The sequence below is a fragment of the Berghia stephanieae genome, chromosome 11, assembly GCF_034508935.2.
Source record: "Berghia stephanieae isolate SIO BIC M18660-M18661 chromosome 11, UCSD_Bste_1.3, whole genome shotgun sequence".
NCBI lineage: Eukaryota > Metazoa > Mollusca > Gastropoda > Nudibranchia > Aeolidiidae > Berghia > Berghia stephanieae.
This window is the reverse complement of record NC_088370.1, coordinates 15,223,038-15,244,813: the sequence shown is the minus strand read 5'-3', so window position 1 is coordinate 15,244,813 and position 21,776 is coordinate 15,223,038. Positions and strand designations below refer to the sequence as shown.

At 35.8% G+C, this 21,776-nt stretch overlaps 1 protein-coding gene across 1 annotated transcript in view; it reads left to right on the top strand.

The window, feature by feature from the left end:
* Positions 1–16,329: 16,329 nt before the first annotated feature.
* The window catches only part of LOC144956252 (uncharacterized), a 52,482-nt gene continuing 47,035 nt past the window's right edge, over positions 16,330–21,776 (top strand). The window contains exon 1 of the mRNA XM_078886688.1: positions 16,330–16,346. Coding sequence (XP_078742814.1) covers positions 16,345–16,346 — 2 coding nt within the window. The 5' untranslated portion in view covers positions 16,330–16,344. The remainder of the gene's footprint in view (positions 16,347–21,776) is intronic.

The following is a 21,776-nucleotide window of genomic DNA, read 5'->3' as shown; positions in this document are numbered from 1 at the left end:
TAGTTGCTATTGTGCGGATATGTGGTTTAGTAATATGACACTCGATATCGGATCGGAAGGTCCTGGGTTCGAGCCTCGTTTGGCGCATAGTTGAGTCGTTGGAAAAGACTCTTTACTCACATTCTCTCACCGTACTCAGGTGTAAAATGAGTACCTGACCGTTAACAGCGTTGTCTCTGTCCGAAAAAATTGTAATATCGCCTAACAGGCGTCATTCCCGTCCTAAATGTTAAGTGTTGTTGTTGGCTAGGGAACTCTTGTAAAGCGCTTTGATCACGTTTAGTGGATATGGTGCTTTATAAAGCTCAATTTTTTTTGGTTTTCGTTAACCGTTTGTTTGACCAGGTGGGACAGGCCAGTTCAGTTTTCACAACACTGTCGCCACGAATTACCACACGAGGTCTCCCAGCGTGTACCTCATCCTGCATGCCAGATCTCCCATATTCAACTTCACTCAATTACTCAGTCCTCTCCGGGCCTGCTGGAACTTGAGGCGATGCAAGGGATCTCCACCTTGACCTGACCTGTCAGCAGCTATTCTTGGTCTCTACGGTACGTCTCCAAGTCTCTTTGGGACGGCCTGGCTTCCTCTTTCCTTGGAGTGTCCAACTTCAACTTCCCTGACCCACTTTCTAACAGTTTGAATTGAAGAAGCATTGTACTCCAAAAGGCTACAAAGGACAGGCCAGTTAAGTTCTCATAGCAGTATCACCACACGTGACAACAGAAGGTCTCCCAGTGTGTTCTTCATCCTGCAAATCAGGTCTCCCATCTTCAACTTCCCTGACCTATTTTCTAACAGTTTGGATTGAAGAAGCCTTGTACTCCAAAACGTTACAAAGGACAGGCCAGTTCAATTCTCACAACAGTATCACCACAAGTGACAACAGATATCCCCGTGTGCATCTCATCCTGCATGTCAGATCTCCCATCTTCAACTTCACTGATCCACCTTCTAGCCGTCTGAATTGAAGGGCCATGTGCTCCAAAACTTAACAAAGGTCTCCGTGTATTTCGACAGCAGACTTGCCGAGAAGAGTTGACCATTTGATGACAACTCAACCATCGCAGCGTGAGAAGTTTGCATGAATGTTTTTTGCTCTGACATTTTCCTTTGATTATGTTCGGACAAGGACCAAATTTACAACAAACTCGCCACTTCATATCTCAATGCCACAACAACTAATAGACGTCTATATTTGGAATTTGACATCGAGATTTTTGATATGACGTCATTTTGTCTCAAATTTTTAGGTTGCTTATTAAGGAAGTTATAGAAGAGGGAAACTTAATTCTGAAACACACCTCGCACGTATTCAGTCCTCTCGAAGAGTGGTTTTACACTTCCAATCAGATTAGAACTAGTTTTTTGATATTTTCTTTAACACACCATACCTTTGTCCCCTGTTTGTCATACAGCTTCTACATTGAATAATGTTTCAATTATACGCCGACAATCAAAGTAATTCGACTAATCAATAAAAACCAAAACAAAACAACCAAACAAAAACAAAAAAAACAAAAAAACAAAAACAAAACAAAAACAAAAACAAAACAAAAACAAATAAACAAAAGAATGAAAATAATAATAATTACACGCTTCCCCCCAAAAAATCATGCCATGTATTTTGACACTCGACTATTATTATTCACGCTTAATTAATCGTTCACCACTTACCCAAGAATGTTCCAGAAAACACCATCGATGGGTAGGTAGGTAGGTATTGCTGGTTGGCTTTCGCTATTAATTAGAAGAAGTATAGCCTAATAATGTTATATACAATTTATACATTCATGCAGAAACTCACGTACACATGATGCATCAATCATTATGCGCTATGTGGTCTAGTGGTATGACACTCGCTTTCGATCGGAAGGTCCTGGGTTCGAGCCTCGCTCGACGCATAGTTGAGTCCTTGGAAAAGACTCTTTACTCACATTCTCTCACCGTACTCATGTGTAAAATGAGTACCTGGCCGTTAACAGCGTTGTCTTTGTCCGAAAAATTGTAATATCGCCTAACAGGCGTCATGTCTCGTCCTACATGTTAAATGTTGCTGTTGACCAGGGACCCCTTGTAAAGCGCTTTGAGCACGTTAAGTGGATATTGCGCTATATAAAAGCTCAATTTTTTTTTTAATTTCCCTACCCTCCTTAAAAATAGTAACGAGTAATAATATAAATATCACAATATAATAACTAAAATAAATTTAAAATAAATAAAATTCCCTTAATTTCATCCTATAGGGGAAATTTGTCTCTAGGGTCTATTCCAAGGGAAGACTGGAATAACCCAGGCGTCAGCCGCAGTGCAGCCCCGCAAATTGAGCTAGGGCGAGGTGACTTGCTCAAGGCCACACAGCGCAGCGGCGGGTGATCGAACTCGGTACCTTTCGCTACGCTGCCTCCCATTATTTGTGATGTCAGCTTGTCAAGCGTTAGATTTCACAACAATACTCTTCAACAGTCGTCACGTCACTTCCTTCCTAATGACGCATGGTAACTTAGTAACACTGGCTCTAAACTATCGGTAATGGCGGACGCCCGTATGAAATATTTCATCGGCGAGCAAAAAAGCGTATCCAGAGGAAAAAAAAACACATAAATTTGATCATGTTTTGACTTTTACACATTCTGATCACAAGGGATGTGAAAAGTTCTAGCCAGCGTGAAGAATAAAAAGTAATGATTTTCTTTGTTTAGAACCAAGATGGCCGCCGTTGCCGGGTGGCGTGACATCAGACTACTGAATCTTATTCTATATAAATATAACAGTCGCGAAGAGCCTTTGGGCACATGGACCCGGAGTCTATCCCGGTTTTGTATAGCGTGAAATGGACAATAGCAAATTGCTTACTATACACTGGATAGAATACAAGTCTATCGCAAAGTACTTTCCGCAAAAAATCTAAGACGAAACAAACTATTTACTGCTTGGTAGAGAGGTGGGGGTGGGTTGTGGGGGGGGGGGGGGGGGTCAGAAATTTTTTTTCGACTGCCCGGGATCGATCTTTGTCTCTTTGCGTGTGAAGCGAGCGCTCAACCAACCGAGCTATCGGGGCACTCAACATTCCTTATATGCATGCAATATTATTGATTTTGACAATCTGATGAAAAAAAAAAAACAAACAAAAAACGAGTCGTACAAGTCGTTAAATAATATTATCATAATGAGATGAATATAAATATCAAAAATTAAGAAAAAGACAACATAAAAAAAAGGTTAAAAAATAACTGCAAAAGCAAAAAGAGAAATCAAAAATCCCAGCAACAACAGCAACAATTTACAACAAACAAAAAAACAAACAAAACAAACAAAGACACAGACAAAAACAAAAACCCAAGGTTAGAAAACAAAACTAACTACCCCCCCACCCCGACCCCGCCCCTCCAGGAAATCAAATCAAATCGTGGAGCAAGCAGAATAACTCGTAGCAAGCAAGAAATCAACAGACAGCTATTCCCTACACACTTTCATACATACACACACATACACACACTTACAACACACACATACACACATATAGATAGTATGCGCTTGGCTAAGAAGCTCATAACATTGCCATCCGGAATTATAACGGACCAACACACAAAACTATGTGTAACCATGAACTTTTATAGTCAGGTTGATACACTATAGTGAGAATCACTCACAAATGCGGATGGCAAAATACAATAACAAAGGCTTGAGTGACGTCAACTGCATACTATCTATACACACGTATAAATACACACTCTCACTCACGAATATATAATATTATATATATATGCATCAGATGGTATGATAACTGAGATACGATAGGTGACACCATCTGTTTGTTGAGTGACTCACGTAAGTTTAAGTTTAAGACATATATCAACAAATCGATACGACAGTAATATTAAACAACATAATATTATAACAATATTCCAATGGATTATGTCCGTGCGGCTATGTGGTCTTGTGGTATGATACTTGATTTCGGATCAGAAGGTCTTGGGTCCGAGCCTCTCTCGCTCGGCGCATATTTGAGTCTTTAGAAAAGACACTTTACTCACATTGTCTCACCGTACTCTGGTGTAAAGTGAGTACCTGGCCATCAACAGCATTGTATCTGTCCGAAAAATTGTAATATCGCCTAATAGGTGTCATGTTACGTTCAACATGTTACGTGTTGCTGTTAGTAGGGAACCTTTGTAAAGCGTTTTGAGCACATTTAGTGGATAATGCGCTATATAAAAGCTATAGTTTATGAAAAAACAAACGATATGATATCAATAGTTTTTATATCGGTGAAAATATTACCAGTCCTAGTTATTTTAGTTTAATAGGAGACAATATTGTGGTGATGAAATACTGGTTCCAATCTCCATGGAAGTGTGAAACCCTTCTTATGGTCGACTTGATACATACAGTATGGAACTGACTTCTCAATTTTTATCGTCTAAATATAGATAGTATGCGCTTGGCTAAGAAGCTCACAACATTGCCATCCGGAAGTATAGATAGTTCGAAGATGACGTCACTCAGGCCTTTGTTATTGTTTTTGCCATCCGCGTTTGTGAGTTGTTCTCACTAAACTGTATTAACCAGACTATAAAAGTTCATGGTTACACAGAGTTTGTGTGTTGGTCCGTTATACTTCCGGATGGCAATGTTGTGAACTCCTTGGCCAAGCGCATTCTATCTATAACGGACCAACACACAAAATTGTGTGTAACCATGAACGTTTATAATCTGATTAATACAAAAAAAAAATCTCGGCTGCACCTTGGTCCCTTTGCGCAAGCTCGTGCAGCGGTGTAGAATAAGTCCGGAATTCCAAAAAGAAAGAGTGTAAGAATCGTATACTGTCGCATGCTATTGGATAATTAAATCACTACATTTGCCATTACCAGAAACATCCTGGCTATCAGCCGTCTACAAATACCATCATGGGTAAATTAAACTTTGACCAAAACAGCAATACGCAATTATGGGCACCAGACATAACACTCGTATCAACGTTTCCTTGAAGGACACAATCACCAGATCAAATACATGATAAAGGCAACAGAGCTTTTTCCAACGAACCACAAAGGAATGGAACAATATGTGAGAAGAAATACTGACACACCAAGTCAGGTACAATTTCTCTGAGCGCATACAACATAGCGCAACGTTTGTTATCAAGATTATAGCGTTGACTGCCCTAGCTGCTAAAGAAAAGAAGAGGATGATGATGATGATGAAGAAGAAGAAGAAGAAGAAGAAGAAGAAGAAGAAGAAGAAGAAGAAGAAGAAGAAGAAGAAGAAGAAGAAGAAGAAGAAGAAGAAGAAGAAGAAGAAATAGAAAAAGGACATATTTAAAATATTAATTAGTCGACTGTCAATAGGAAAATGAATGGCAGACATTTATAGAATCAATATACGTCATAATTTACACTCTCTTTCCCAGTACTTTTTAAATCACATGCAGTTCAATGTATTCTGTAATGAGGTATTGAATAACTGGCAAATCTAACGTACTCTGTAAAATCCCATATTTGAAAGTTTGGCCTGAAAACTCTTCCTTAAAATATCGATCGACTTAAATGACCCTCATCTTGGCAAAACTTGCAAACTTGGGAATTTATTAAAGACTTCGCGAAATCCCAGGTTTGAGACTTTTTTGCCAAGATGAGGGTCATTAAAATCGATCGATATATGAAGGACGAGTTTTCTGGCCAAATTGTTAAATATGGGTTTTTCTAGAGTACGACAGAAAAGACAATGATAATATCACCTCCTGTCGCATCATCGTTAATGGTTATTGATAGCAGTTGCTGCACTCTATTTTGATAGCTTCTCTCCGATATAGTCTATAAATAATGACCAATTTATTTTGATAGAAAAACAAAATAAAGAATATCATTTGGGTAGATATACTTATTCTTAATTTGTGTATATCAATGAATTCAAAATTATTTGTAGTAGTATCTAGTAGTAGTAGTAGTAGTAGTAGTAGTAGTAGTAGTAGTAGTAGTAGTAGTAGTAGTAGTAGCAGTAGTGGCAGTAGTAGTAGTAGTAGTAGTAGTAGTAGTAGTAGTAGTAGTAGTAGTAGTAGTAGTAGTAGTCGTAGTCGTAGTAGTGGTAGTCGCAGTAGTAGTCGTATTAGTAGTAGTAGTAGTAGTAGTAGTAGTAGTAGTAGTAGTAGTAGTAGTAGTAGTAGTAGTAGTAGTAGTAGTAGTCGTCGTCGTAGTCGTAATAGTAGTAGTCGCAGTAGTAGTCGTATTAGTAGTAGTAATAGTAGTAGTAGTAGTAGTAGTAGTAGTAGTAGTAGTAGTAGTAGTAGTAGTAGAAGTAGTAATAGTAGTAGTAGTAGTAGTGGTAGTAGTAGTAGTAGTAGTAGTAGTAGTAGTAGTAGTAGTCGTATAGTAGTCGTAGTAGTCGTATGTATTGTAGTAGTAGTAGTAGTCAGTAGTAGTAGTAGTAGTAGTAGTAGGTAGTAGTAAGTAGTAGTAGTAGTAGTAGTAGTAAATAGTAGTAGTAAGTAGTAGTAGTAGTAGTAGTAGTAGTAGTAGTAGTAGTAGTAGTAGTAGTAGTAGTAGTCGTAGTAGTAGTAGTAGTAGTAGTAGTAGTAGTAGTAGTAGTAGTAGTAGTAGTCCTTCAGAGTTATTTGGCACATAGAGCCGGAGTTTATCACGGTTTCCATAGCATGAAACGTACGAAAGCAATTGATTGGATAGGACGCACGCTTTCTCTCGCAAAGTACTTTCGTCTAGGTCTAACAGACCCAACTACCCATTTACTGCTGGGTGGACAGGCGGAGGGGGGGGGGGGGTCGGGGGTCGGAAAAAATGTCGGGATCAATCTTGGTCCCTTTGCGCGTGAAGCGAGTGACCTACCAACTGAGCTAACGGGACCCCCAATTAATTCATACGACCCGGAAATTATCCAAATGTTTAAAACTCGAGATGTTGCTGAAGCAATTGGATTCAATAGTCTGACGTCACGTCCGCCCAGCAACGAGCAGCTTGGCTATAAACAAAGAAAATCGGTACTTTTTATTCTTTATGCTGGCTAGAACTTTTTCACATGTCATGCGATCAGCATGTATAAAAGTCAAAACATGATCAGATTTAATGCTTTTCTTCTCTTGATACACTTTTGCTCGTCGGAGAAGTATTTCATAAGGGCTTCCGTTAAAACCAGTTACTATGCGTCATAACCAGGGAAGTGACGTCACGAATGTTGAAGCCTATTCTTTAAACAGTTTTTCACCATAAGAGTACTTATGTACAGTACAGGGTCCATGACTCAGGTTCATGAATAATAATGATATATATAGTATGAAGATGACGTCACCCAGGTCTTTGTCATTGCTTTTTGCCATCCGCGTTTATGAGTAACTCTCACAAAACTGTATTAATCAGACTATAAAGGTTAATGGTTAACCATAGTTTTGTGTGTTGGTCTGTTATACTTCCGGATGGCAATGTTGTGAGCTTCTTAGCCAAGCGCATACTGTCTATTTATAGATAGTATGCGCTTGGCTAAGAAGCTCATAACATTGCCATCCGGAAGTAAAACTGGCCAACACACAAAACTGTGTGTAACCTTGAAGGTTTATAGTCTGGTTAATACAGTTCAGTGAGCATTACTCATAAACGCGGATGGCAAAAAACAATAACAAAGACCTGAGTGACGTCAACTACGAACTATCTATAGATAGTATGCGACGGCTAAGAAGCTCAAAATATTGCCATCAAGAAGTATGCCAGACCAACACACAAAACTATGGTTAACCATTAATTTGTATAGTTTGGATAATACAGTTAATTTAGAGTTATTCATAAACGCGGATGACAAAAAAAAGACCCGAGTGACGTCAACTTAAATCTATTTATAGATCATAGAACCAATCTATGACATAATATACACCCGCATTTCCACGTCGTTTTATAACACGGACAGTTCAATGTGTTTTGTAATGAGGTATTGAATAACTGGCTTTGAAATTTTAAACTTTTGCTCCTCGTTTCCTGCTGGCGAGAACAGACAGGAAGAAAAAATAATACATTAAAAAAATCCAAATGAAACAACAAACAACAAACAACAAACCCATTTAATAATAATAATAATAATAATAACAACAACAAGAGCACAATAATATAACTAATCAAGAAAAACAAAACAAAAGATATTAGAACACGCATAAAAAGGGAAAACGATGAACTGGGAAGAAGCAAGCGACAGCTAGTATTAAAAAAAAACCCCAGAAGAATATTGAAATCAAAGGAAAACAAAACAGGAAAATTTAAAAAAAATAAAACAACAACAAACAATTAACAAACCATATATTATACAAACAAGAAATAACAAAAAAATCAATAACTACAGAAAAAAACCCCAACAAAAAAAAAAAAAACTAATAGGAAAAAGTCGCAATAATCCCTCCCCTCCCCCCCAATTAATAAAAAAAAAACATCTAAAAACAAAACAAAACAAATGTCTAAAAAACTAACCCAAAAAAAACTAACAGCAACAAAACATCACAAAAACAAGAACAAAAAAAAAAAAAAAAGAAGAATAAACACAAACAAAACAAGCAGAGTCGACACACCCAAGACCAACGTCAGAAAATAAATGTGCGTTAAGTCATACTTATGGGCATGGTCTACAGATAGTATGCAGATGACGTCACTCAGGTCTTTGTTATTGTTTTTTGACTCCGCGTTTATGAGTAATGCTCACTGAACTGTATTAAGTCGACTATAAACGTTAATGGATACACACAGTTTTGTGTCTTGGTCCGTAATACTTCCGGATGGCAATGTTATGATCTTTTTAGCCAAGCGCATACTATCTATATTAACTTTCCATTTCCTCGAGGTCATTGGTCACATTGCAAAGCGTGTGCTCAAAATGACCCACATAGTGAAAAGTGTTCACAATTTGAGAAATATCCAACATCACAATTGGTCATTTTCCTCAGCATGACACATGAGTATGTTTACAATTTTCATAAACAAAGCTGCTTGTTTACATTTATTAAGAAATGTCCAATCGTTGTACAGCAATAAAAATCACGTGATTGATGACCTGATTGGACGACAACATGAATATAGATAGTTCGAAGATGACGTCACTCGGGTCTTTGTTATTGTTTTTTGCCATCCGCTTTTATGAGTAATGCTCACTGAATTGTATTAACCTGACTATAAACGTTAATGGATACATACAGTTTTGTGTATTGGTTCGTTATACTTCCGGATGGCAATGTTATGAGCTTCTTAGCCAAGCGCATACTATCTATCGATAGAATGCGCTTGGACAAGGAGTTCACAACATTGCCATCCGGAAGTTTTTTTGTTTGTTTGTTTGTTGCTTTAGGTCTCTTCCAACACAATTGAGGTTATATGAGAGACCGCTGAAACAAAAAAACAAGCAATCTAAAAAAAATAGTACAAATGTCAATCAAAATCATAACCTAAAGATATCATAAGCTAAATTATAAATAACCAAGAACAAACAGGCAGAGGATTTACAGAAAAAAAATATCCCCTGTCAAAAATACAATCAAAACCAAAGAAGCAGGATAGGCTAGTAAAGAGAAGAAGAAACGACATCACTATCGGATCGTACACCCATGCGAACATCATAGGTATATGATTCAAGGGTGATGCTCCCATCCAACCACCCGCGCCATCCGGAAGTATAACGGACCAACACACAAACTCTGTGTAACCATGAACTTTTATAGTCTGGTTAATACAGTTTAGTGAGAACAACTCACAAACGCGGATGGCAAAAACAATAACAAAGGCCTGAGTGACGTCATCTGCATACTATCTATAGATCGCTCCCATTGGAAAGCAAGAGCAACAGCAGCGACAGATTGTAGATCGCTGATCATTGTAAAATGAGATGTTAAGTAAGTGTTTGTAGCGAAACTAATTTTCTCTTTGTCATGTTAGTTACAGTGAATGACCTCATCTCTTATGTGGCTTATTTATTATCCAGACGACCTACTCACAACCCCCCCCCCCCTCACCCCATCACCACCACCCTACAAACCAATCAATATACATGACGATATTATATTATTAACTCATTAAAAGTTATATCAACAATAGCTGCTGACCTAATGTCGATATCATTATCATCATTATTATCAAAGGTTTATTTTTAGCTAAATGCCAATATTAACTCGTACAAGAATAATATAATAATATTTCCAATACATAATCAAGTAAGTAAAATCAACGATGAAACAAAGCAAACAATAATAATGATGATGATGATGATGATGATGATGATGATGATGATGATGATGATGATGATGATAATAATAATAATAATAATATATAATGATAATAATAATGATAATGAAATATAATAAATATAATGACAATAATAATAATAAATAATAATAATAATAATAATAATAATAATAATAATAAATAATAATAATAATAATAATGATAATAATAATAATAATAATGATAATAATAATAGTAATAATAATGATAATAATAACAATAATAATAATGTATAAGTATCTAATCTAGTAGCTTAATTGTTTAATAGGTTGAATTATAAATTGATAATTAAATAAAATCACGAGAGAAAAAAATCATTTTCATTTCCAATAATATGTGGTTTAGGTGATCTCTTTTTTGAAAACAATAAATGGTTATTGCTTATTCAAAGGCATAAAATTGGTGGTTTGCGCATTTGAAGGTGTGTCACAAATCCCATGTTTTGATTGGTCATAAATCTACTGGTTAATTACTCATAAACGCGGATGGCAAAAAACAATAACAAAGACCTGAGTGACGTCATCTTCGAACTATCTATAGATAGTATGCGCTTGGCCAAGGAGTTCACAACATTGCCATCCGGAAGTATAACGGACCAATACACAAACTCTGTGTAACCATGAACTTTTATAGTCCGGTTAATACAGTTTAGTGAGAACAACTCACAAACGCGGATGGCAAAAACAATAACAAAGGCCTGAGTGACGTCATCTGCATACTATCTATAGTATCCTTAAAATCTGAATGAAATTCTGAAAGCTCGATAGATATTCATGAAAGTTGACATAATATTATTTGTATTCTTTAAAATTTATAGATGCAAGTGGTAAAGTTAAGAGATTAAAACATTTTACTTGATTGAAAATCACTACATTATTTTTTTTAGTTAATCTCTGGTAAATACGACACAATTAAATAAAACACACTCACTCACACCTTTCCCCCACACACATAAATATATTTTCACTCATACACACATACACAAAACACACACACATACAGACACAAACACACACACATCCACATCCACATATGACTTATTAAACATGACAAATATGTACCACAGATAATATTTATTTCACTTACAGATAGTTCGAAGATGACGTCACACAGGTCTTTGTTATTGTTTTTTGCCATCCGCGTTTATGAGTAATGCTCACTGAACTGTTTTAACCTGACTATAGATAGTATGCGCTTGGCTAAGAAGCTCATAACATTGCCATCCGGAAGTACAACGGACCAACACACAAAACTGTGTGTATCCATGAACGTTTATAGTCACGTTAATACAGTTCAGTGAGCATTACTCATAAACGCGGATGGCAAAAACAATAACAAAGACCTGAGTGACGTCATCTTCGAACTATCTGTACCAGGTCGCTCATCCTTCAAACCTTTTAACACCTCTGTGAAAATGGTACCAGATTAGTGTGTTACATCGAGATTGACAGACTCATGTACAATATTATGCAATCATTATGGCGATTTGGTAGATGCAGGGGCATTGCCCTTCATGCCGTACTCTAAAAAAAGTCCAGCCAGAAAACTCTTCCTTCATATAGATAGAACGTTGATGGCGTTACTTCACTCAGGTCTTTGTTATTGTTTTTTGCCATCCGCGTTTATGAGTAATGCTCACTAAACTGTATTAACCAGACTATAAAAGTTCAAGGTTACACATAGTTTTGTGTGTTGGTCCGTTATACTTCCGGATGGCAATATTGTGAGCTTCTTATCCAGGTGCATACTATCTATAGATAGAACGAAGATGACGTCATTCATGTCTTTGTTATTGTTGTTTGCATCTACGTTTTTGAGTAATTCTCACCAAATTGTATTAATCAGACTACAAACGTTCAAGGTTACAGATAATTTTGTGTGTTGGTCTGTTATACTTCCGGATGGCAATGTTGTGAACTCCTTGGCCAAGCGCATTCTATCTATATCGATCGATTTAAATGACCACTCATCTTGGCAAAACCTCTCAAACCTGGGACTTTTTGCCAAGATGAGGGTCAGTTAAATCGATCGATATTTGAAAGACGAGTTTTCTTGCCAAATTTCGTAAATGTCTTTTAAATATACACACACAAGTTTGGACTGAAGGCCAGAGGTATGGCCTATCCCAATTCATCAAATTAATATATAAAGTGTTGCTATTGGTTCTTGGTTGTATATTTTTACATTTTTATAAATTTGCACATATAATATATATATATATATATATATATATATATATATATATATATATATATATATATATATATATATATATATATATGTATAGATTATCGCCATAGATTTTTAACTTTGGGTTTTTACATTTTCATGCATGCCACGTATGTAAACGCATTTCCATTTTTTTGGGTGAATAAAGTCTATATTATTATTATTATTATTATTATTATTATTATTATTATTATTATATTATTATTATTATTATTATTATTTTTATTATTATTATTATTATTACTATTATTATCATTATACCACAGTAGGGCAGTCAATAATCGATCGATATAAATAACCCTCATCTTGGCAAAAACTCTAAAACCTGGGACTTCACTAAACACTTTGGGAAGTCCCAGGTTTGAGAGGGTTTTTTATTTGTGACCCATCGTCTCAAAACGGTATTATGTCGGAACGAACCATATGCTTAAAAGCCGAATTAAATGTTAAACTGCTCGAACATATAAATTGTTGGAATTTGCACCCTAAAATACGATGTCCATTCTCCTCAATAAAACATACAAACTCAACACAAGGTTGATATTTCTGGCTATGAATTCAATTTTCAATATCTTAGCCATCCCGACTTAATACCGTTTTGAGGCGAAGGGTCACATTTCTTTCCAATATATGAAGAACGAGTTTTCTAGCCAAATTTTTAAATAGTTGTTTTCCCAGAGTACGAAAGTTAACTGGTTAATCATCAATTGATTTGAATGACCCTCATCTTGTCAAAAAATTTCAAACCTGGGACTTCAGAGTTTTCTGGCCAAAATGTTATAAACTATTTGATTTTTTTTCCTGAGTACAACAGCCGAGGCATTTATTTATAAATTAAAGTTTTAAATTCAATCTGAGATAGCAATTTTTAACAGTGAGATTCAGCCGGACACCATAAGGTTTGTGACGATTGATAATAATATACGCACACACACACACACACACACACACACATACACATATATATATATATACATATATATATATTATTTTTTATTATTCGCTTCATTGCTACATGTCGAGCACTACTCGTACCATATTTGTATCAAACACGATTCTATATATATTTTATATATATATATATATATATATATATATATATATATATATATATATATATATATATATATATATATATATATAATATATTCACTCATTTACTTCCTGATGAGAGCGAATGCTCAAAATATTATTGTAAAAGTTGATCAAAATTATAATTATATAATATATTCTCGCCTCATTCTTGTATATTCTCTGACAACGTTGTTTGAGAACATAACAAAATAAGGTGAAAATAGATAAATAATTCGATCAAAGACACTCTCGAGCAATGTACTGGATTCCAGCTAATTCTCGAAACCACACACACACACACACACACACACATACACACACACAAACACACACATATATATATATATATATATATATATATATATATATCTGATCAATCTAGTTGTTAATCTCATCGTCCTATCTTGAAAAGTGATAATAATATGTAACCCATCGTCTCAGAACGGTATGAAAATGACACAGAAAAGGTGACTTAAGATTAAAATGAGAAGAAATTCTAACTCTGAGTGTTTTCCGAGGTAAGAGATTATAATTATTCTCCACCACAAGTATCTCGTATATCAACTGAAAGTTTCATATTAATTTGTGGATTTAAATTCGGTTTATTGTATTTAGTTTATCCGGACATAATACCGCTTTGAGAATATGGGAAACATATTATAGAGAGTGTCAAGCAACGATATTATGCAAATCGAGATTTAAAAAAAACAAAAAATAACAAAAACAAAACAAAACAAAAAACCCAACAAAAAACAACTCATAATACCAGTGTCTCATTTGCATAATTACTAAGTCATTGAATCAACGGCATTATATTTTTATTATTATTATTAATTGTAATCAACACATACTGGAGAACAGCTCAATGATTCTAATTGAGATGTATATATGTGACCCCTCGCCTCAAAACAGTATTATGTCCGGATGATTAAGATGCTAAAAAATTGAATTTATAACCAGAAATATCAGACTTAGGTTGAGTTTGTATGTTTTATTGAGGAGAGTGAATATCATATTTCAGGGAACCAATACTATTAATTCATAGCATTGACCAGTTTAGCATTAATTTCGGCTTTTTAATATTGGGTTCATCCCTACATAATACCGTTTTGAGACGATGGGTCACATATGCAACAGTCTTGGCAGCAAGCAGTCTGCCGCGCGTTGGAAAGGAAACCAGTTTTGGCGGTAACCACAGAAATTAAGAAATTTAGAATTCTAACTCTCTCTTTTGAATAGAATAAGAGAGACTCTCATATAGATAGAATGAAGGTGACGTCACTCGGGTCTTCGTTATTGTTTTTTTTTGCCATCCGCGTTTATGAGTAATTTTCACTTAACTGTATTCATTAACCAGACTTTAAAAGTTCATGGTTACAAATAGTTTTGTGTGTTGGTCAGTTATACTTCTGGGTGGCAACGTTGTGAGTTTCTTAACCAAGCGCAAAATTATCTACAATGAGTTGCACAGCCCTCTCTTGGCAGGCAAATAGTGAGTAGCATATCCCTCTCTTTGCATGCATATCGTGAGTTGCATAGCCCTCTCTTGGCAGCTAAATAGTGAGTTGCATTGTCCTCTCTTGATAACCAAATAGTGAGTTGCATAGCCCTCTCTTGGCAGCCAAATAGTGAGTTGCATAGCCCTCTCTTGGCAGCCAAATAGTGAGTTGCATAGCCCTCTCTTGGTAACCAAATCGTGAGTTGCATAGCCCTCTCTTGGCAGCCAAATAGTGAGTTTGCCAGCCCTCTCTTGGTAACCAAATCGTGAGTTGCATAGCCTTCTCTTGGCAGACAAATAGTGAGTTGCACAGCCCTCTCTTGTCAAGCAGACTTCACTGTTATGCTAATATTATCATTTCAGATTGATATATCTATGTTTACAATTTTATTTGGGTTGCCGATTTATTGATTTGGAATTGAGATTATGCATTTTTTCTATGTTTACTCCACAACGGAAAACTTATAATAAAAAGAACTGCATGGGAGCATTTTGTCTGTCACAGCGAACGCGAACTCACCCTCCCTCTCAACAATAACAGTGAGCCAACCATCCACCTGGCGTCCGGACCGTTGTATGTATTGTCTACAATATCATTGATGGTTAACGATTGTTTCGTTTCACGCATGGTGGCAGCAGCTTCTTTGCTTCATCAGTAGTAGCCGACCGACATAACAGTCATAGCAGTTTCCCTTATCACCAGCAGCTGTTTGTTACTCATAATATTATTTTCGTGTTCATACATAACAATAATTACTTATTTATTCATTCTGATTTGGAGGGAAAGAGGACGAGGCATTCTTAGTGTTGTGAGTCGAACTTATGGGCAACGAAGTAATTATAAATTTATTTCAATTATAATTTACATTCGTTTGACGAATATTTATAATACGTGTTGTTACTTGTTACTTGATTGTAATCTTGGGCGCGGCTTTGTGGTTGAGCGGTTTGACACTTAGCTCGCTACAATTGATCTCGAATTTGAATCCCGTTATCGGAAAGCGCAATGTTGAGTCACTGAAAAAAAAAAGATCTTTACTTGTATTGTCTCACCATAAGCAAGTGTAAATGACTTAACGCTCGGAATTATATGCCGAAAAGAAATATGATTATAACAGCATCTTGCAAGTTGCATGTCTTGTCCTAAATTGTCTGTATTTGTTGGCTGAGACAACTTTGTAAAGGGCATTAAGCACAATTAAGCATTCTTCTTAAATGACAGGCACTCACGTAAGATACAATCTTTAACTTTTTTTTCTGATTTCAAAGGATATTGCTCCATGTAAGTAGAAGAGCCCATTTCTGTTTTATGTTGGTCTATATAGCAACTGACCTAGAGATATTTGCCTTCACTGTCTGTAAATACATTCATACAAATCTGCCAACCCCCCCCCCCCCCCATCATCACCATCATCATCATCATCATCATCACCATCATCATCATCATCATCATCATCATCATCATCATCATCATCGTCATCATCATCACCTTCTTCTTCTTCTTCTTCTCCCCCCCCCTTCGTCTCATTCCTCTTCCCTTTACTCCTCGTTCTCCTTCTCTTCCTCCTCCTCATCATGCTCTTCACCTTTCTCTTACTTCTATTCACCTTACTCCTTACTTTTTTCCACCTATAATGTATCATCCTCATTCCCCTCCTTCGCCTCACTCTCCTCCTCCTCCTCCTCCTCCTTCTCCTCCTTCTTCTTCTTCTTCTTTGTAAAAAATACATTTCACAAGTTTTCACAATTTTAACATTATCTGACAATCTTGATTCAGAAAATGACATCAAATTCAGCTCAATGGTATTATTTAAATATATCGATTCTTATTATGGACCAAGACAGTCGTATGTTAAATGAAACAAAGTGCAACATGTCTCTGTCATAAGATATATGTGACCCATCCTCTCAAAACGGTATTATGTCGGGATGAACCAGATACGTAAAAGTCAAATTAAAGCTAAACTGGTCAAAAATTTGAATTATTGCTATTTAGCATTCTAAGATACGATATTCATTCTCTTCAATAAAACATACAAACTCATTGCAAGTCGGATATTTCTGGCTATAAATTCAATGTTCAGCATCTTAATAATTCTGACATAATACCGTTTTGAGACGAGGGGTCACATATCTATCTATGTCACAATCCGTTCGTTATCAATTTTAGCTTTCCAATTTTGTAAATTTTAATATTTAAAAAACTTCGACATGACACGCAAAGGCCTTTGATTTCACCATTCTCACTGTGCTTTGTATCGAAGTCATCAACGACTTGCTAAACATTTCACGATAGAATAACATCATTCTCTTCTTCTTCTTCTTCTTTTTCTTCTTCTTCTTCTTCTTCTCCTCCTCCTCCTCCTCCTCCTCCTCCTCCTCCTCCTCCTCCTCCTTCTTCTTCTTCTTTTTAAATTCTTCTTCTTCTTGTTCTTGTTCTCAACTATGCGCCGAGCGAGACTCGAACCCAGGAGCTTACGATCCGAAAGCGAGTGTCATACCACAAAATGACATGGCCGCACGACCACATAGCCGCATAGGTTCTTATCATATCATTCATCTTCATCTTGTGTCGAGCTTGGTAGCGTTTGAAGTCATAGCTCTCCACTCCTCTCTTTTTTCCCGTTGCTCTAATGTTGTTGGATCGAAAGGTCCTGGGTTCGAGCCTCGCTAGGCCTATAGTTGAGTCCCTTGAAAAGACTCTTTATTCACATTCTCCTACCGTACTCAGGTGTAAAATGAGTACCTGGCGTTTCATTCTACGTGTTAAGTTTTGCTGTTGGTCAGGGACACCTTGCAAAGCGCTTTGAGCACGTTTAGTGGATATTGAGCTATATAAAAGTTCAATTCTTTTAGTAAGGTGACGAATTCCGACTTCGTAAAAGGTGCTGCTGTCTTAGTGAAGTTTTAACGTCCGTTTTAACGTTTTCATCATTTTCAGCAGCTTTCATGAAGAGGTAGACTGCCAGTGCATTATAATACATTATGAGTTAGAGACGATCTTTTTTGGGATCGTGGATAGCTTATACGGTAGAGCCACGCTCTCACCGGCCAGGCGAAGTTGTCGTACCAATACGGTCGCGGGTTCAAACCCCATCACAGCTGCGAAAAAAAAAAATTCTCTATTGTCTTCTGGCACTTTCCAACTCACTTATCTCTTGTTTAATAAATTATGTAGATATTTCAACTCAAGTCTTTAAAAAAAGCAAATCAGAAAAAGAAATGAAAACAAAAAACTAACAGCGATAAAAGCAGAAGGTGCCACGTATACAGTGCAAATAAATGTCAAACTCCTTGATATAACTAACGATTGTTATATTATTGTTGGATTGGATTCTATAAAAGAATATTAACTTAGGTCTCTCATAATTAGTACAAAATGAATGCAATCATTTATCAGCGCAAACATTGCTTGGCAACCAATTTACAATTATCATAATCATTAGGCCTGTTGGATAATATTCATTAAGTTAAAGTAAAAACAACAACAACAGAAACAATAGTCTCCTTGCATGGCCAAGTTACAGGACACTGGCAAAACGCCGATTTTCACGTTTTGGCCAGAAAATCTTACTCAATAGATAGAGAGAGCTAAGTTGATGTCACTCAAGTCTTTGTTATTGTTTATTTTTGGCATCCGCGTTTATGAGTAATTTTCACTAAATTTTATTCACCAGACAATACGCGTTCAAGGTCACGCATAGTTTTGTGTGTTGGTCCGTTATTCTTCCGGATGGCAATGTTGTGAGATTCTTAGTCAAGCGCATACTATCTATATTTCATCTAATAGGCTTCAACAGTCGTGACGTCACTTCCCTCGTAATGACGCATAGTAACTTAGTAACTGGTACTAAACTATCGGAACAATGGAGGACGCCCTTATGAAATACTTCTCAGAGGAGCATAAACGGGTATCCAGAGGAGAAAAACATAATAATATGATCATGTTTTTTGACTTTTATACATTCTGATCGCATGATATGTGAAAATGTTCTTGCCAGCATGAAGAATAAAAAGTACAGATTTTCTTTGTTTAGAACCAAGCTGCTCGTTGCTGGGCGGACGTGACATCAGACTATTAAATCCTATTATAATGACCAAAAACTTGGGAAATATTCTTCAACCAAGGATATCAAACGAGTCTCAGGTTTAATAATTTTTAAGGTCAAGGGTCACTTTAATTGTTTGATATAATGAATAAAACTTTTCTGACCATAATGTGAAAAAACGATTTGTCCGTGTATGCTAATCAACGAAAATTAATACTAAAAAACTGCTGAGACTAATCTGATATATTCTTGCACAGTTGACGATTGCATCAAGAGAATCCGTGCATACAGTTTACACTGCGGTTATTATGGTTATTAATGAGAATTCTAATCAATTTGATCTAGCTGCATTAAAAGCTTTGCAGTTCAGAAAATCAGAGCTTTCAATGCATGTAAATAATTAATTATGCATAATGTTGTAGGCATAATATCTGATTATCATTATTATTATTATTATTATATTATTATTATTATTATTATTATTATTATTATTATTATTATTATTATTATTATTATTATTATTATTATTATTATTATTATATTATTATTATTATTATTTTTATTATTATTATTATTATTATTATTATTATTATTATTATTATTATTATTATTATTATTATTATTATTCCTAAAGACCATTTAAATGATTATTAGTGCGTGGTGACCCGATGCTCGTTCAGCAAGCATGTCCGCTGCAAGAGCTTCGCTCTACTTTCAGCCTCGCAAACGGATGAAAAAAAAGGCTGTAGATTTCAGAATATGTGTTGTAGATTAGAAATAATTACAATAACCACCTCCTTACCACCTATAGGAAAATCTTCACATTCGTTACGATACAACAAACATTTTTCTTATTCAAATCTCTTATGTACATCTTATAATTTAAAGACAATGAACAGTGTGTTGTAGAGCATGTTTTGCTAAAGAATGTTTGCATCGGAAGAAATTTACTGCTATTGATTTTGAGGGATAAAAAATATATTTTTGTGTTAGTTGAGTGTGAAGTTTTGGGGAAAATCATAAAAATAGCTAGGAACGAGAGAAATAAACTCGATCTTTTATCAATAAGGAACAATTTTAATTTAGATAAAACACTTTGCTTTCTCAAGCCTTCCAATGGGCATGATCTATATTAACTTTCCATGTGCTCGAGGACATTGGTCACATTGCAAAATGTGCTCAAAGTGAGATTCTTAGCGAAGCGCATACTATCTATAGATAGTATGCGCTTGGCTAAGAAGCTTAAAACATTGCCATCCGGAAGTATAACGGGCCAACACACAGCATTATGTGTAACCATGAACGTTTATAGTCAGGTTAAAACAGTTTAGTGAGAATTACTCATAAACGCGGATTGCAAAAAACAATAACAAAGACCTGAGTGACGTCAACTTCGAACTCTCTATAGGCAGACATGCTTGTATAGATAGAATGAAGTTGACGCCACTCTGGTCTTTGTTATTGTTTTTTGCCATCCACGTATATGAGTAATACTCACTATACCGTATTATCCATACTATAAAAGTTCATGGTTACACATAGTTTTGTGTGTTGGTCCGTTCTACTTCCGGATGGCAATTTTTATGAGCTTCTTAGCCAAGCACATACTATCTATATAATAACTGATAAACAGCATAAAAAACCCCAGAAATATGATTCCTTTTTTTTCATCCCCAAGGGGATAATTGCCTTTAAGGTCTATTCCAAGAGAAGATTGGAATAAACCAGACGTTAGCCGCAGTGCAGCGCCGCATATTAGGCTAGGGCGAGGTGACTTCCTCAAGGCCATTCAGCACGGCAGGGAGTCCCACACATGCTTGTGTTTGTTTATATAATTGTATGCGCGCGGTTGTGTATTTATTTTAGCGTTTTACTTTCTAGTTCTTACTATACATGTTTATGCATATCGAACACATAATTTAATGTGTAGGATGTAAAAACATACATACTGCGTGCTCTTTATTTTTAACTATTTTTAGCGACACTTTGTCAACAAAATATACTAATCTGTTGTTAATTTGATTGTTGCTGACGCTAAATCACCGTGATCAGAGTTATATCCCTTTTAATGGGAATGATCTATATTACATTTCCGTGTGATCGAGGTCATTGATCACATCAAAGTGTGCTCAAAATGACCTACATAGTGAAAAGTGTTCACAGATTGAGAAACATCCAACGTTACAATTAACCAGTAGATTTTTTACTAATCAAAACATGTTTGTGACACACCTTCACACGTGCTCGGACAAACATAGTTGGTTGTTTATAAACAATAACGTGAACGAATTCGACCTCCATCTGATCTTTGTTATTATTTTTATATTGACAAATCTGTGACTATTTATCACATGGTTTTCTCGGTCATATTAAAAACGTTTAAGTTTACACATAGTTTTCTGTGCTGATTCTACTGATCAAGAGGTAGAACAGTGGGTATTTTACTTAACACATGCCATCGATAGTAAAACCTGTGTAGTTTGCTGTGTCTACCAATCACTGCCATTGTTTACATTATGACGATTGTCTGAGAGGCGTGGTTATCTACCGGTTAATTGGTCATTTTGCTCATCATGACTCATGGATATGTTTACAACTTCCACAAACAAAGCAGTGTTTTTGGATACATCGAGCAATGTCCAATCGTTGTACAGCAACAAATC